Genomic DNA, 15632 nt, shown 5'->3' with positions numbered 1-15632 from the left:
TGCCATCGACGAACTTTTGGGTCGATTCCCATCTGCCATGAAAAACAAAGCTCGTGGACGCAATGTGTACTTAACATCTGGAAGAGAACACTGGCATCACCACCCTCGCTACTGATTCTGACTTCTTGTATTTTCGTTTCCTCAAGTGTAAAACATGCTTTAACATAGATGTTCCTACCCAGATTAAATATAACTGCCATTAAGACATTTCCATGTATGTTAAGAAAGACTGAAATACCCAATACAATGAACGAAATCATGAATGATGTAATTACTACTACACAGATTCACTACAGAGGTCATTTCCATTTAATTAAGATGTTCTTATTTTGAGAGGCAATGACAAACTAGAAAGTATCCAAAGAAAGACCAAGATAGATAAAACTCTAGAAACTAGCTTGGATCAAACAGTTTTAGAATTCAATTAAATATTTATTGAACAAACGCAGAATAAATGAACTAAAGGGTATTTTAACCCAAGGATCAAATAAACAACTTCAAATATGTGGCGGGCTGTCACATAAAGAATGAAGACTTGTTCAGCACTTCTTCAAAAGGCAGAGCTGGAACCTCAGGGTAAGTGCGGGCGACCGAGTGGACGCAAGGTTGGACCAAGTGCATCTCGTCACACTTCCTTGCCGTGCGAGCACTGTGCACCTCCCCATCCCCTCTGAAAGCGCCACATGGCACGGTAAGCCCTCCACTCCAGCAATGAATGTACTCACGCTACTGGGAAGAAACTAACGCTAACAAACAGATCTACTCAGAAAATGGCCTCTTTGCTCCTTAGCTGTATTTCTGTACCTTTAGTGATTCTCCAGAGGTGGGGAGAGAAGAGAACATTTTCTCCAGAGGGTGAATCACAACCCCGGCATTCAGGCGCTGCCCGGGCCGATCCTGCTGCAGCCCAGGCATCCCTGCAGCTCTCTACCACTGGTGCAGGCGGAGGTGTGCGCCAGGGAAGGCGGCTGACCACTCTGCTCCACCCCAAGCAGCGGGCTTGAGTTACAAACCTCCAGGAAACATAAGCTAACCATGTAATACTGATGGGCTCCAACCAGACTGTTAAATATCACAAAATGAGAATTGCTTTAACAACTATTTAGCATAATGTTTAAGGACAAAATATATATAATATTTTTATATTATATATGTATTTTATCACATACTCAGGAATGCTGAGGTGCTTATAATCCATCCAGTAAATTGAAAATAAAAATTTTACATTTCTGTATTTGTCAGTGAACAGGATTCTGAAGTGGACGCTGAATTCAGAAAGGTACATCAATTTTCAAGAAAAGCCACGTAATCAGTCAGTCTGGCTAACTGCTGTTCATTGGGGATTGGTGGAACTGGGGCAGGCTCTGCATGTTAAAGAGAGAAACACACTTCAAGTTAGATACTGGTGTGACAAAGCTCTGGTTCTGCCACCCACCCACTGATGGCTTTAATTTTAACATGAAAGCAACTTTCTTAGATCTACCTGCTTTTAGACAAGATTGTGTCTCCGAGGGCCCTGGACACTTTCACGAGCATGGTTTCCCCAGCTGGCACTGTAGCTGCAGCAGTTACTGACAGCCAAGGTTCAAAGCACATTTAATGTCTGGCATCTCTTAGGAGACCACAGCTCTTTGTGGAAAGCCTCTACCCCTGGGATGTTTAATCCAGGAATAGTTACTGAGGGCCTCTCACGTGCTAGGTACCATTCCTGGAGAACATCACACTGTCAGTGAACAAAGCGACAGGAGCCCACCCTGGAGGCGCTGCACTCAGCGTTTAGAATGCCTCTGGATAAACAGGGAGAAGCTGCTGGGCCCGCTAGGTGGTAAGCAGGCGCTACCGCAGGCGACAGGGTACCGCCGCACCAGGTGACGGCGTGGGAGCCCAGTTTCACTTTTCTATCAGATTATCTCTACCAATTTATAGAACTGAATGTTTGTTTCTTAAGAACTAAGAAAAATGCATACACATTACAAATGAAGCATTTTAAAAAGATCATATTAAAACACATACCTGATAAAGGAATAAACCTGTTAAAGGAAACATCCAGGGACCCTGCAACTAAACAAACAAAAAAAATTATAGCCCTAATTACAGAAGTCACTGTCAAGACCTTTCACACAATACACATTTAGAGTCATTTAGTTCTCGGACAGGCATAATGATGCCCTTGATTTCATTAGTCTTAGTTACGAGTCTTCCCTCGCCTCTAGAGTGGCTGGGTCATGTGGTTGCCGCTGGCCAGTGCATCCTCACCAGGCTTGGCATACTGGCACTGGTGTACACCCGTCTGTGGTCGGCAGTATCTAAGCAACAGGTGTTCAGAGCAGGTGAAGGAAACTGGGGATGATATCAAAGGGTGATGGAGGTGGGCATTAAGCTGGCTCTTAAGAGCTGACAGAAAAGAACACTTGTGGCGACCAGGAGGAAGAGAAGTCAGCAGGCAGGAAGGAGCATGGTTCACTGCAGAGCGACATGGAGGGGCTGGGGATTCAGACTGAGGGGATGGGCTTCAGGATTTCAGGCCTTGGGAAGCAGGCAAGAACAATTAGTCCTGTAAAAGCCAAAGTCACAGGAGAAGAATCTGTAAGGCTCAAGTGCAAGGAGGAGAGAGGAACTTACTAGGCCAACAGTTCAGATAATATGAGGAGAAGCAGTTAGAAATGGCTTCACAGATCAAAGAATGGAGATTAACTGTCAACAAAAACCAACTGCATGACCCATGAGATGCCCACATGCAAGTCTTTCACACAAAAAAATTTTTAAAAAATTAAAAGATGAGGTGACCTTTAAGATCCTTTCTGCCTTAATGCCAACATTCTGTATCTATATTTAGAATGTGAATGTGAATTAATTCCATCATGTTACCCATTTCTATCAAATTACCCAAACTCAAGGCCTGAAAACCTGAGGTGGTCTTGGAGTTCCGTGCTGTAGGAGTGGGTGCAGAGCTCCGCCTACCTGGCTTTCTGGGCAGAACCATTCTGGTGGTGGAGTCGGCTTGCCATCCTTGTTCTAGTATACCTAGAAATGCATTCCACACACAGGTGAGGACACAACCCAACACCCACCAGACCATGCCCATCCACAACTCTACTCGTGCAGGAGAACTGACATGTTTCAACCAACCTGTCTTGTGTAGTTTTACTAGAAAGGTATTCTACAGACAGCATGTAAGATTATTTCTGAAACACAGCATTTCATGCTACTCTACCAGGCTGCTACAATCACTAACAGATGGTTAGTTCTATATAAAGTGTCACATAATTAACGACACACATAGGAAAATCTGTGATGCCTTTGGTAATCATATTGGGGACCAAGATTCATGCCCAGGCTGTCAGTTGAGAGCACAGGCTCTGGAACATAATATACATTAGACAAATTACAGTTCAATTTTAAGAGAAGAGACATAAATACAGATTTGTAAGAGAGAGCAACAGCATGATTTAATATAGGAATTCTGGGGCTAGGGATGTAGCTCAGTGGTAAAGCATGTACTTAGAATGCATAAGGCCCTGAGTTCCATTCCCAGTACTGAGGGAAAAAAAAAAGAAAAAAGAACTTAAATCATCTTGTTCTTTATGTATCCTAGAACTGTACTAGGCCCTTGAAATTTAAGAAAAAGAAAAGATGCAGCACTTCCTACTTTAGTTGGAGAGCAGAAATGTCAATCATCACAAAAGAATGCAACGAAGTGCATGCAATATTGTCGTAGTGGGCAGAGTAGGCAGCAGCCACTCAGGGTCCGGATGGGAAATGTGGGAGAAACACGGGCTGACAGGGCTGCAGGATGAGACTAACTTTACCAAGGACGGAGGAAATACGGGTTTCTAAGTGTGAGCAGGGAGGTCCATCAGGAGCACTTTATTAACCAACTGTGCCGATGTCTGCACATTTGCTTGCTGACTACAGGCGCTTGTTGTCCAGAGCTCTGAGTGGAGGTGGTGTACAATACATTTCACACCGCCCTCCTAAAAAGCAAGCACCTCAATTCCAAAACATCCTGTTCTGAGGGTTCCAGAGAAGGGATTGTGAACCCATAACTTACACCTTTATTTTCCATTTTGCTTGTAAGTAAAAAGTAAACCCAAGTACCTTTCACAGCCTCTTCTACAGGAAGTCCAACGAAGGCTGCAAAATCATCAGCGATTATTGAGGTGTATGCTTGAGAGACCAGGGCGAAGGCGCGTCTCCTTGTGGCATCTATTGTGGAAGTGGGGTGGGTGGAGGGAACCAACGGAGCAGGCGTTTTAACAGCAGTTACATCACACACTGCCCTTGCCCAGTGTTCATGAGCAACACCAGAGCAATCCAAAGATACCTGTACTTAGCAGGTACACGTCCCAAGCACATGTACGGACTCACATACTGCTAATAAAACAATAAACATTTCCTACGTTTTCTCTTAGATCAGATGATAATGAGAGTTATGAAGATGGAAAACACTTAACAGACACAAACTTCAATAAAAATTTAACTTAAATACATTGATGTACTTCAAGTATACATTTAAGTTTCTCTTATTCTCTTGTATTTTACTTACAAACACTGGAGTGAACAAATAAGAAAACCTCAGGAGGGTCCCTAACATATGATCATATGTGGGAGCTGCAGAATAAACCTTGTCAGGGAGCATGGGTCCTAACTTCCAAGTCTACATCAAATTCTTAACTCATTTAGGTTCAAAATTCTAAATTCCAACACTGAATGAGTGAATCTAAAGAGAAGGGGCTCCAGACACCAACCACGACTCTTCAGATGGTCCTGGGAATTTTTCTCAGGCTTACGTGTCCAGATTAAATACATAAATGAGAGAGTTGTCCCATCCAGTTGGCCTGCCTTCCTCCTGTCCAGTACTTTTGGTGTCACAAGGGCTCCTCTACGTGGCTTAGGAAACATTTTGGATTTTACTTTCCGTACTTGATAGATAAGAAGACACATATAAAATAAAACCTGTAACAATCCGAAAGTCCCCTCTCCATTCTTGAGCCACTGTGAACATGATGACAGTGATTGCCTCAGACATCCTTTGCTCCAAATGAGACCCATGGCTCTCAGACAAGTCTTACTCCTTCCCGCCCTCAGGCTTTGGGTGATGCTGCCCCCGACCTGCAGCACCCTCCTCTCCACAACTGTCCTAGATCTGTTTATAAAATCCTCCCAGAGCACTGAAATTGCATACAATCTCTGTCCCTCTCTAAATTCATACCATTACATTTCTAATTTAATAAGCATGTCTTTCCACCTATGGCACACACTGTACTAGCCACCCAAGTTTCTCAATCATATTCTAAAATTATGGACAAAAAAGGCTCTCAATTTTGTCTTTATATCCCCAATAAGCCCAGGTGGGGCATGTGATGAAATTCCTCAGCAATCACTGCCACTCAGCCACTCCTCCTCTGGTGACCGAGCACGACACCTCTCCAGCTCTCACAGATGTCACTCACTCCTCCTCCAGGGTCTCCACACTTGGTTCCTTCCTTCCTTCTACCAACCTCCAACAGACGACCGCGAAACAGACTTTGAAAAGATTTTAGAGACACAGGGACTTTTTCTCTTGAAGGCTTCAGACATTCAGCTGAGAGAACTGAGGCAGCGAAGGAAAGGGACATTCTTTTGTCTCCTTAGGAAACACTAGCGTGTGCCACACACCTGCTTTCGTCTGGCAGGCCTACTGTGTTTTAAAAACACTGAGTCTTGTTCAAATATTCTGATCAGTTTTGCTGGGTGGGGAGCAGAACAGGAACTGAGTGTGAAGTGAGCAGCAGAAGGGGAGGTGAGAAGCAGCAAGAGGTGCACCTGGAAAATGGAAGAACATTCAGGGGGCAGAGGCAGGCTGGTGAGGGAAGCAGAACAGGCTTAGCACGTCCAGGAGCAGTCAGAGGTGCCGCGTCCAGCCTGCTTTAACCACTTGGCATGAATGACCGACACGCCCACATTCTGACTAGTCACAGTGCGACCCTCAAGAGCTCTGCAGTTGGTCACCTCATGAAGGCTTGCAGTTGAATGACATGCCACCTGGGGACCAAACTGAGCTAGCAGCTAACACCGTGGCGGCTGCACGTGGGACACGTTCTTGATGGAAGCAGAGGCCCTCACAGAAGGCCCATTCAGTCTTCAACCAACACGGGAGTGCCCGTCACTCTAAAGGCCTGCCCTGCCAGAGCTAGAGACAGAAGGGCAGGTGAGCTGGCCAGGGGGCCACCCTCCCAATCTGCTTCTCCCTGTCCACCCTGCTGTGTACAGGAACTGGCTGCCAACGACTAGCACCTGAGCTCCCTTGCTGGGCAAATGGGGGCTCCATCAGGTGTCAGAGGCCAGGGGCAAAGGTCAGGGAACTTCTCGGCTCCCTCCTTTCCTTTCTCCAACTGATCTGAACCCACAGCTCCTGTTGGCAGCCCATTTCCACAGCTACAAGTCCCTTGCCCTGTCCCTCCAGGCCTCAGTCCCTGGGAACTTCAAGAGCTCTTGCTGGCAAATGCAACGGTTTTCTTTGGTCTCTTTTCAGTTAAGCCTTCTTCGATTGCTCTCACAGGACTACGACTAATTTAGAACAGAACTGGAAGAGATTGAAGAAAGTGACTTGTGGTTTGGATGTGGTTTGAGCATGTTGCCCAAGAGTTATATGCTGAAAACTTTGTATTCCATGTGATGATGTCAAGGTAGTAGAAGCCTGAAGAGGCGTGGTCTAAGGGAAGGTGGTTAGATCACCGGTGCACTGCCTTTGGAAGAGATTAATAGCTCCTGTGGGACCCTAGCTAATTACACAAGAACAGGTTTTTACAGACAGAGCAAGCCTGGCCCCTGAACCTCTCTGGCTTCCCGCCTGACCTGTGATCTCTTCTACCTATAATTTTGCCATTGTGATGCCATCCATCATAAGGCTCTCACCAGAGGTGACACAGACATGACTGCCCAATCCTGGACTTATGGTCTCCCAATCTGTGAGCTAAATAAACTTATATTCTTTGTTAGTACCCAACCTCAGATATTTTGTTGTAACAACAGAAAACTGATTAATTTAGCCATTGTTCATAACTAGAGAGCAAACGTGTTAATGCACTGAAAAGCAAACTATTAAACTTGGCAGTAACCCAGGCTGGGATGACACTGCTCTCAACAGCTCCAATTTACGGAGGAAAACATGGTACTGTTTATGAATCTGGGGATTTGTAAAAGTCTCAGAGTATGTTCACGAAAATTGTAGGTGAACACGAGAATGCTTTAGAACACAAATTAATTCACTTACAATCTGTCAAAAGTACTATTTCTAATTCACAAATGACAAAAATGAAGCACTGAGAGGTCATCCCCAAGAAGTGATCAAAACAGAAGTCAGACTCCAGAGCCAAGCCCCACGTGTTGTGCTACTCAGTTTTTCAAGGGTCTGTGATCTGCTTCCAACTCTTAAATTTAACAGAATCCGAGGTAAGAGAAGGCGCTTGGAAGGAACTGAACTAGAGACCAAAGGCACACCACAGAGCACTAACTTGGCTGACTGAATCAGGAGTCCCAAGTCTCATCCTCGATACTGCCACCACCAGAATGAGTCCCCAGCTAAGAAAGTCCATTACTACACTAATTCCTTGGGGCCTACCTGAACTCTTCAGAAGGCAGTTTTCAAAACGAGTCCATTGTACCTGTACAACTTTATTCTACTCTGCTCTCTTCTCACACAGCTGTCCTGAAATTCTGCTCATATTCATTCACATTTAAAGTAGATGTGCCCAGTTTTATAAGTTACATTGTTCTGTTTTACCATTCCAAGGTAATTGCGTACATCTTAAAAACAATCTTTACCATCCGCTACCCTGTAAAGCTGATGTCCCCTACCAGTGATGGTGAAACTTCATCAGAAGTTCCTGCTCGCTGACTTCTGCAGAGCTTTTACATAGTAAAGGCAGGTACTAACTATGGCAACGAGGTAACAATGAGAAAAGAGGACAACAATGTAAAGAAATCACTGTATGAGCTTATCAAAGAGTGAGCCAGGAAGACCAGAAACAAAGGCTAGGGGTGGGAGAACAGAGAGAGGCAGGAGATGGGATTTTTGCCAGGGGAATCATTGCTATGTCAGGTTAGACTTATAACCTTTCGAAGCAATTAAAAACACAGTAGAGCATCTATGCATTAAATTGATTGATTAATAATTAAAAATCCATAAACTGGAGATAACATTTATCAAAGATTGAGGCTAACAAAATCTGAAGGTCAGTCAATATTTTCAAATACAGGAATTTTAAAAACCTTTACCAACTGATACCATGAGTTAGAGTTATTACCAGATTTCATTTTAATAGCAAAAACCCTGTTACTGACAAAAGCAGTTTCCATCTAGAATAAAAAAGACAATGAAGCCCTCAGCTGCTGACAAATCTAGAACATACAATGAAAAAGCAGTAGAACAAATCTTAACACTGAATTTTGAAACTGCCCCATTTGCCTATGAGAAAATATCTACTTTTAAAACACACACTGATTTACTACTACCCTGCAGCACCTAGGGAGATGGACTCAGTTCAATGTAAGTTCTTAAAGAAACATTACCTCTAAGTGCGTCCATGATTGGCTGCACTGTCTCAGACCACTGGTGAGCGCTGATGGTCATATAGATCCCAGGGAAATCTCGCTGCCAGATTCTCTGTCCTACTGACCAAATTCCCCCAAGTTCAGAATTTGCCTGCAACGCATATTATTGACTTTGAAGGTATTTGCTCTGCGATTTACTTATTACTGTATCTTAAAATACTGGAAATGACATAAAACTTGTGAGTTTTTATTATTAAAGACACAATTCAACATTTCTTTTAAGAGATGCGATTATTTTTTCTACTGTCAAGGTTTTATATACTGTGAGCAGTAAAGTAAAATATTTGTACATTTAATACACATGTTTAATACACTGACAAATTAAAGCAAGTAGTTTAAAAATATTTCAGAATTAAACCTGGGGACTAATTAAGCATTGTTTTTTTAAAGATGTTGCATTTATTTTTCTCCTATAAATATTTTACATTTATGAAAATACATATAAATTTAATACAAAGAGTAATAATAAACTGGCTAGCAACAGAGTGTCAATCAAAGATGCCATTCACTTTAGTCTAACCTCAGAGTTTCCACTAATATCATGGAGACTATGTGTATAATTTATAGTTCTTATTTATTTAGCCAAAGAAGCCCAGGAATGTTCCAATCTACTAAAAAGAAGAATGTCAGGGAAAGAGAGTTATCACTTGAAATTAAAATTTATTTTATTCCACACTGCAAGAAACTTCACAGGTTATTTCACTTAATCTAACTATGAAAATTAATCTTAATGCTGTGAATATTCACTTTTTGAATATTCTTATAAACTCTAACAGTTCCAAAAATGTATGAGGACCATTATAGAAAACTACACACATCAGCTGGAAATAATCACTGCCTTGGCCACTGCCATCACCCTCCTGCATGCAAAGTTGCTTGGCCATTAACTGGTGAAAAACACAAGCCACATCTTGTGAAGTTTGATCAGCAGGAGGGGAACACTGATTTCTGCACCATTCCACGGAAATTTAAATTTCTCAGAGGAATCTGAAGATCTATTTTTAACTTCAATGCTAGTTTAAGTATTTCTATGACATGGGAATGAAAAAAAGAAGTTTTAAGAGACTGCCATTTAAGTGAATGCCACTACTATATTAGAACAATAAAATTACTGAAAAGAATACTTACAGATTTTATAGCAGGCGGTATCCTTTTCCAAAGATATCTTGCATTATTCCTAAGTTACACAAAGAACAATGGATTAAAAACATCAGCTCAATAAATACCTAAAATCACTAGGTTCCAATGCAAACATAAAGAAGTACACTTTGAAATACTATACACAACACAGAGTAACTTTTAGTTTTAGATGAATTTGTCATGGGGAAATAAGAGTGGTTTTCCAGATAAAAAGACATGAAATATTTTCATCAAAGAAATACTTTGTCATTTTTGCTCAATTTTTAAATGATCCAGATCCTAAAACAAGGCAATAGCACACTAAAATTACAGAGATAAACAGAACTGCCCATATAATTCTCTCAGATATAAAAATAAACAATTAATATATTTCAACAGCTCTGGCACTCCCTGACAATAAGGTACACAATGCTTTTCTCATTAAGACCCCTCCTACTAGTGGAGACAAAGTCTTTGAAATTTCAAAGTAAGAGTTTTTAAGGGATTGAAGCAAATATACAAAAATGGGACTATGAAAAATGAAGAAAATAATTTACATATGTGTAATAAAAACCTCAGTTTAGTTTTTAAAAAGATATCAAAAAGGGGCTGGGGTCATGGCTCAGTGGTAGAGTAAATGCCTTCTATGCATGGGGCACTGGATTCAATCCTCAGCACCACATAAATAAATAAAATAAAGGTATTGTGTCCACCTTCAACTATAAATAAATAAGTAAATAAATAAATAAATAAATCAAAAGGCTTTGGAAGAATTTCAAGTAAAATTTTATCAGGATGGGTCAGAACTACAGAAGACGGCTATTCCTTAGCACAGCTATGCTTGAATACAAATTAAAAAAAAAAAAAAATTCCAGGAAATCTCATACATGTTGATAATGAATTCTTCTTGGCTTTCTCAATCTTCCCTTTAAGTTTCTTTTGATTTATTGATTACATGTGAACTTAAGAACGGAGAGATCCTAAGATCAAAAAATAAAAAATTCAAGGGAAGAAAAGGAATTTGCTACATTGTAGTTTCTCATGAGAAACTGAAATGCTTTTTGAAAGCATTTATGAAACAAATCTATCTTAACAACCATCTAAACATAATTCATTATGTTATGATTCAAAAGGAAATAGATATAATAGGTACTGTAATACAAGATATAGCTCATTATGCCTATGTTATGTGGTCTACTTCAATGCAAAATAATTCATGTATAACGGTGAAGAAGCAGCTGCTCTTAGTTTTAGGTGAAAGGTACTTACATGTCATTATGAAGCAAATATAAAGCTAGAAGCTGACCATACACTGGAGGTGTAGCAATTCCTCCAGGGGCCTTAAAAGTCAAAAACAGGAGAAAAATCTCATTTACAATAATGCCTTCATAAAGGGAAAAAAGTTTTATTAACACTAATTTAAAAATAAAGCCTATCTTATGGTACTATTATAAATGCAGAAACAGATTAGAAAAATAGTAAGCACTAAAATTCACAGTACTAAGCTTATATCTGTCATCAGCTGGTATTTATCTTCTTTTGGGTCTAAGATTTTTTACACACACAAGAATAGTTTAGCATGATCCCTTACCCAGTTCTCGAATTTTTATTTAAGTATTCTTACTCTTATAGGAAACAATGCTTTCAAAATTCCTTAGCAGTATGATTCTATCCTTTATAAGGAATATGCTGGGTATGTAAGTGAGCGAAGAACAGATAAACACCGCAGCTGAGTTACAAAGGCATTGCTCTCCTGGTTCAACTCAGTTTCTTTCGAAAAGACCTAAGAAGTGTCTATCAGAGCAGCTGCTTCTGGCTGGTCTCCTTCAATTAAGTGACTTTGTGCCAACGTTATGGGTGCTTGTCTGGGGCCTTTCTAAGAAATGTCTCAACTTGTTAACAGCTGCACGACATCGCTTTCATCCGTCTTACCAAAGGCGAATGGCAAGTTTACTTGATTACAACAACACGAGACTAAGAAGGGCTTTCGGCCCTGAGAAAAGGCCCGCTCTGGTCCTGTGGTGGTTGTCTCCACCCAAAGGTCTCTGATGAAACCCACGGCGCCGCCGCCCCCTGCCCCGACTCCGCCCGCAAAGGTGTGCGGTCCAACACCAGAAGCGTGTCACTGGGCTCTGGATAAAGGGTGCAAAGAAGTTTCGGGCTCAAAACCAAAGACAGACGACCAGAAGCTGGCAGCGCATCCCTCGCGGCGGCCCAGGCCCCAGCTGGCGCGCGCCCGGAGCCGGGCCCGGCCCCGTTACCCTGGAAACCCGCGCCGCCCCAAGTTCCTCCCCGCGCGGCGCAGATGGCGACCTCGAGCTCTTGGTTCTCGCACTGATCCAGCAACTTTTTGAAACTGAAGGCGCCTTCCGCCATCACCGCCACTGGCATCTTCCCCAGCGGTCTTGCAGCCGCACCTCCCGACCGCCAGACCCCTGACTGTCCCTCGGGGCGTCGCGCCCGCGATGACGTACGCACAAAGCCGCCGTCGCCGCGGAGCGCCCAGGCGCAGGCGCGCTGTCGGTTCCGGCGCGTCGTCGGACGTCGCTGCGGTCGGGAAGGGGGCGCCGGCGCTCTGGCCGGCGCTCTCGGTGCCCTGGAGGACCCGCCGGAGCCGGAAGCTGCTCCCGGAAGGCGCGGCCCGCGGAAGGCGGGGCTGGCGAGTGCGGGCCGCGCGTCCCGCGGCTCACGGCGGAGGGAGACGGTGGCGGAGGGAGACGGTGGCCGAGGCACGCTTTCCGGAAGGACGGCCGCTGGTTTCTGGTTCTGGAGTGCTCGAGGGCGGTCGAGTCCAGAGCTTCGGACGGCCGCCGGTTGGCAGTGCGCACGCTGACGCAGTTCTCCTGCGGAGGAGGCCCCGACCCGCCGGGACCCTGCCTCCCGGCCCCGCTCCGCTCACTCCTGGACCCCCACGTGCCGACCTTGGGCGTCTGCAACCCCTCCCGCTCTTCCCTCCGGGTTTCAGAAGCAAGTCAGAGCTCACTACTTAAAACCCCTAAAATTCGTGGACCTTCCCAGCTGCCAACACACGATCCGATGCCCAGGGCTCCCAGCCTGCCTAGAGCCAGCATGGTGCTGTGCGTTGTGTAGGCGCCCGTTGTTTTTCCTGCCCCCCCAAGAGAACGCCGGGGAAGAGACTATCTCCCGCTGCACCACGGGCTGCAAATCCGGGAGCTCAGGGCAGACTTAAAATGCAGGGCCCCTTGTGGGTTGGATCTGGAGTGTCCCCAAAGGCAATGAGTTGAAGACGTGGTTCCCAGCTGATGGTGCTGTTGGAAGGTGGGGGAACTTTTAGGATGTGGGGCAAGTGGGATGAAGTAGGTCACTGAGGATGTGTCATTGAAAGGTGTCCTTGAAGGGGATATTGGGACCCAGGCCCTTCCTCTTCTTTTTTGCATCCTGGCTTTGCTCTGCCACATGCTTCTGCAGTGATGTACCACCACAGGCCCAAGAGCAACTGGGCTCCTGACTATGGGCTGAAACTTCCAAGACTGTGAGCCAAAATAAATTTTCATTTTATAAGTTGATTACCTAAGGTATTTTCTAGCACTAAATGGAAAACTTAGTAATAGGCTCCAGTAAAATGCAAAGGTACATAAATAACATAACAAGGTATTTTGGATGAATAAAGTTCATCCAGATTTCATCAGTACCTACACAGAAGAGAAGGACTGGGGGAAACATGATTTTAAGACGATCTGACATAAATTTGAGGAGCAGGATTTAAAGTTTTAACACGTAATAAGGACCCCAACCTGTTTGAGGCTCTGATACATTCACCGGAAGCCTGCCTGGCAATTTGATCATTTAGAAAAAAAACTAATTTCAAAGCTTTCTGGGTGACTCTGGATGTTATAAGTGGAGACCTAAGTAGACAGCTATGTGTTGAATAAAAAAGTGGGAGGCTTTGGATATACGATTACAGGTTTGAAGCAGAGTTTGGGATGACATTTGGGGAGCCAAACTGTTCTTTGTGGTGGTTTGAATGTGTCCCCACAGTTCGTGTGTTGGAAACAACCCCCAAATTCATGTTATTTGTCAGTTGGGCTCTGGGAGGTGATTAAGATTAGATGAAATCGTGAGGGTCGAGCCCCCACGCTGGCATTCTTGGCTTTATCAGAAGAGCAGGCGAGACCTGAGATAACAGGCTCGCTGTGCCTCACCACCTGATGCCCTCTGCCATGTTATGATACAGCTTGAGGCTCTCACCAAGTGCTGAGTACCTGCTCCTGAACTTCCCAGTCTCCAAAACTGTGAGCCAAGTGAACTTAATTCTTTATAAATTACCCAGTTCTGGGTATTTTGTTATAGCAACAGAAAACAGTCTAGGACATCTTTTAAAATATAGGTACAGAAGACTGGTAGTTAAGAGGGGAGGAAGAGGATAGTCTTGGGAGAGAGGGAAACAGGGCTCTGGTGGGGGATGGACTAGTGGAGGCCCAAGGCGGGATCTGGCCAGTGCCAGTGAAGGGCTGATTAGAGTCCGGGAGTGTCCGGGACTGGGGTGGCTGATGTTCATCTTTAGTTGTATTGAAAGGTCCTGAGCTGAAACCACTTTTTGACTCCAGACTTTCAATAACAAGTGGGAAGTGAAGGGATGTGACACTGGCAGTGATCCTGGGAGGAGGAGTAATCGCAGAAGCAGGAAGACTGAAGAGGCAGCTGGAAGGGCCCTCTGCACCCTGGAGGTGCCGCTTTGGGTGGCAAGGCTGTGCTTTTCAGTGTCCTTGGGTGTGGCGGGGGCTCCCGAGGCTGGAGCTTGTGGGTTTTGTACCCATTACCCCCTGGGTCTCCCTCTTGTACAGCTGCCCGCCTTCCACAACTTTCCTGGGGAGCAGCAGTCACTGAGGAGCTTGGAAACTCCCTGGGGGGCTAATTCAGAACTCTGAAATCTTACCTGTCTCTCTGTCTCTCTGTCTCTCTGTCTCTCTCTCTCTCTCGCTCTCTCTCGCTCTCTCTCGCTCTCTCTCGCTCTCTCTCGCTCTCTCTCTCTCGCTCTCTCGCTCTCCCCCCCCCCTTCCTTCTCTATTTCTCACCCTTTAAGGTCTTTTGCTCCATTTGTTCCTGGGAACTGGAGTCCTTTACAACAAATAAGACCTTACAGAGCCTTGCACGGAGGGCTGGCCTCCACCAGTCCACGGTAGCTGCCCTTTGCTTCATGACCACAGCTGCCACAGCTGCATCTGCTGCCACAGGAGCAGTGTGACCCACGTAAAGAGGAAGCCACAGGAGCAGTCACTGAGGGAGCAGGGCACCCTCCTCTGCCTGAGGGGTTCCTGCCCCTGAACCCGCTCTGAGGGCTGGGTGGGTGCCCTGGCCACTGTGGGACAGATGGAGGGGATGACTGGTGAGCCCCTCTCCTCTCTGCCTTCAAGATGCTCCCTTCCATCAGTTTGGAGTGTAGCCAGAAGCACAGAAAGCACTCAGACTGGACAATCTGAAGAGAATCTGATGAAAGAACTATACCCAGAGATACAGGCAAGATGGTGGAAAATTGCAAAGCACAGCCTGGAGAACCAGCCCCAATTCCGTACCACGCGGGAAGCGGTTCCACCTCTGAGATGCAGGCATGAGGAGCTCCGTGGACCCGCTCCTCAGTCCAACAGTCATAACTGGTGAAAACTATTTTTAAGAAAACTTAGTCTCTGGAAATTATCTGAAAGGCACACCACACTGAACAGAAATAGATTCAAGAAAATTTGCTAAGACTTGGTAAGACTGGGGAGAGGCTGGGTGTTGGAGCCTCAACCTGTTCTTCCCGCCTCCCCCAGCTCAGCTTGATAGAAGCGCCACTCAGAGGGTATGTGGTCAAGAAGGCAGGGCTCCCTCTCCCTGTCAGTCAAGGGATACAGCATCTGTCTGGGGAAGCCTTTCTCATCCTTGCCAACAGCAGGCTGAGGAGGCTCTGCTCCAGTTGG

At 44.8% G+C, this 15632-nt stretch overlaps 1 protein-coding gene across 1 annotated transcript; it reads right to left on the bottom strand.

Moving 5' to 3' along the window:
• Positions 1–403: 403 nt before the first annotated feature.
• On the bottom strand, positions 404–12185 carry Cops8 (COP9 signalosome subunit 8). Its single transcript, XM_047546497.1, has 8 exons — positions 12028–12185; positions 10984–11054; positions 9724–9772; positions 8554–8686; positions 4099–4206; positions 2962–3024; positions 2014–2061; positions 404–1364 (listed from the first exon to the last, which is right to left on the bottom strand). Exons 1-8 carry the CDS (start codon positions 12103–12105, stop codon positions 1285–1287), a joined length of 630 nt encoding a protein of 209 aa, XP_047402453.1. The 5' UTR covers positions 12106–12185; the 3' UTR covers positions 404–1284.
• Between the last annotated feature and the right edge of the window lie 3447 nt (positions 12186–15632).

The sequence above is a fragment of the Sciurus carolinensis genome, chromosome 3 (genome assembly GCF_902686445.1).
Source record: "Sciurus carolinensis chromosome 3, mSciCar1.2, whole genome shotgun sequence".
NCBI classification, from domain to species: domain Eukaryota; kingdom Metazoa; phylum Chordata; class Mammalia; order Rodentia; family Sciuridae; genus Sciurus; species Sciurus carolinensis.
The sequence above is the reverse complement of the archived record's forward strand: the minus strand, read 5'-3'. Positions and strand labels throughout refer to the sequence as shown.

Bases quoted from the DNA above. Each gene is read 5' to 3' on its own strand.
- Cops8 (XM_047546497.1), bottom strand. From the start codon at position 12,105: ATGCCAGTGGCGGTGATGGCGGAAGGCGCCTTCAGTTTCAAAAAGTTG. The intron at 8,687-9,723 runs GTAAGTATTCTT...TATGCGTTGCAG, and splicing joins TACCGCCTGCTATAAAATCT to GCAAATTCTGAACTTGGGGG. The intron at 2,062-2,961 runs GTAGGCGGAGCT...TTGTTTGTTTAG, and splicing joins GGTTCTGCCCAGAAAGCCAG to TTGCAGGGTCCCTGGATGTT.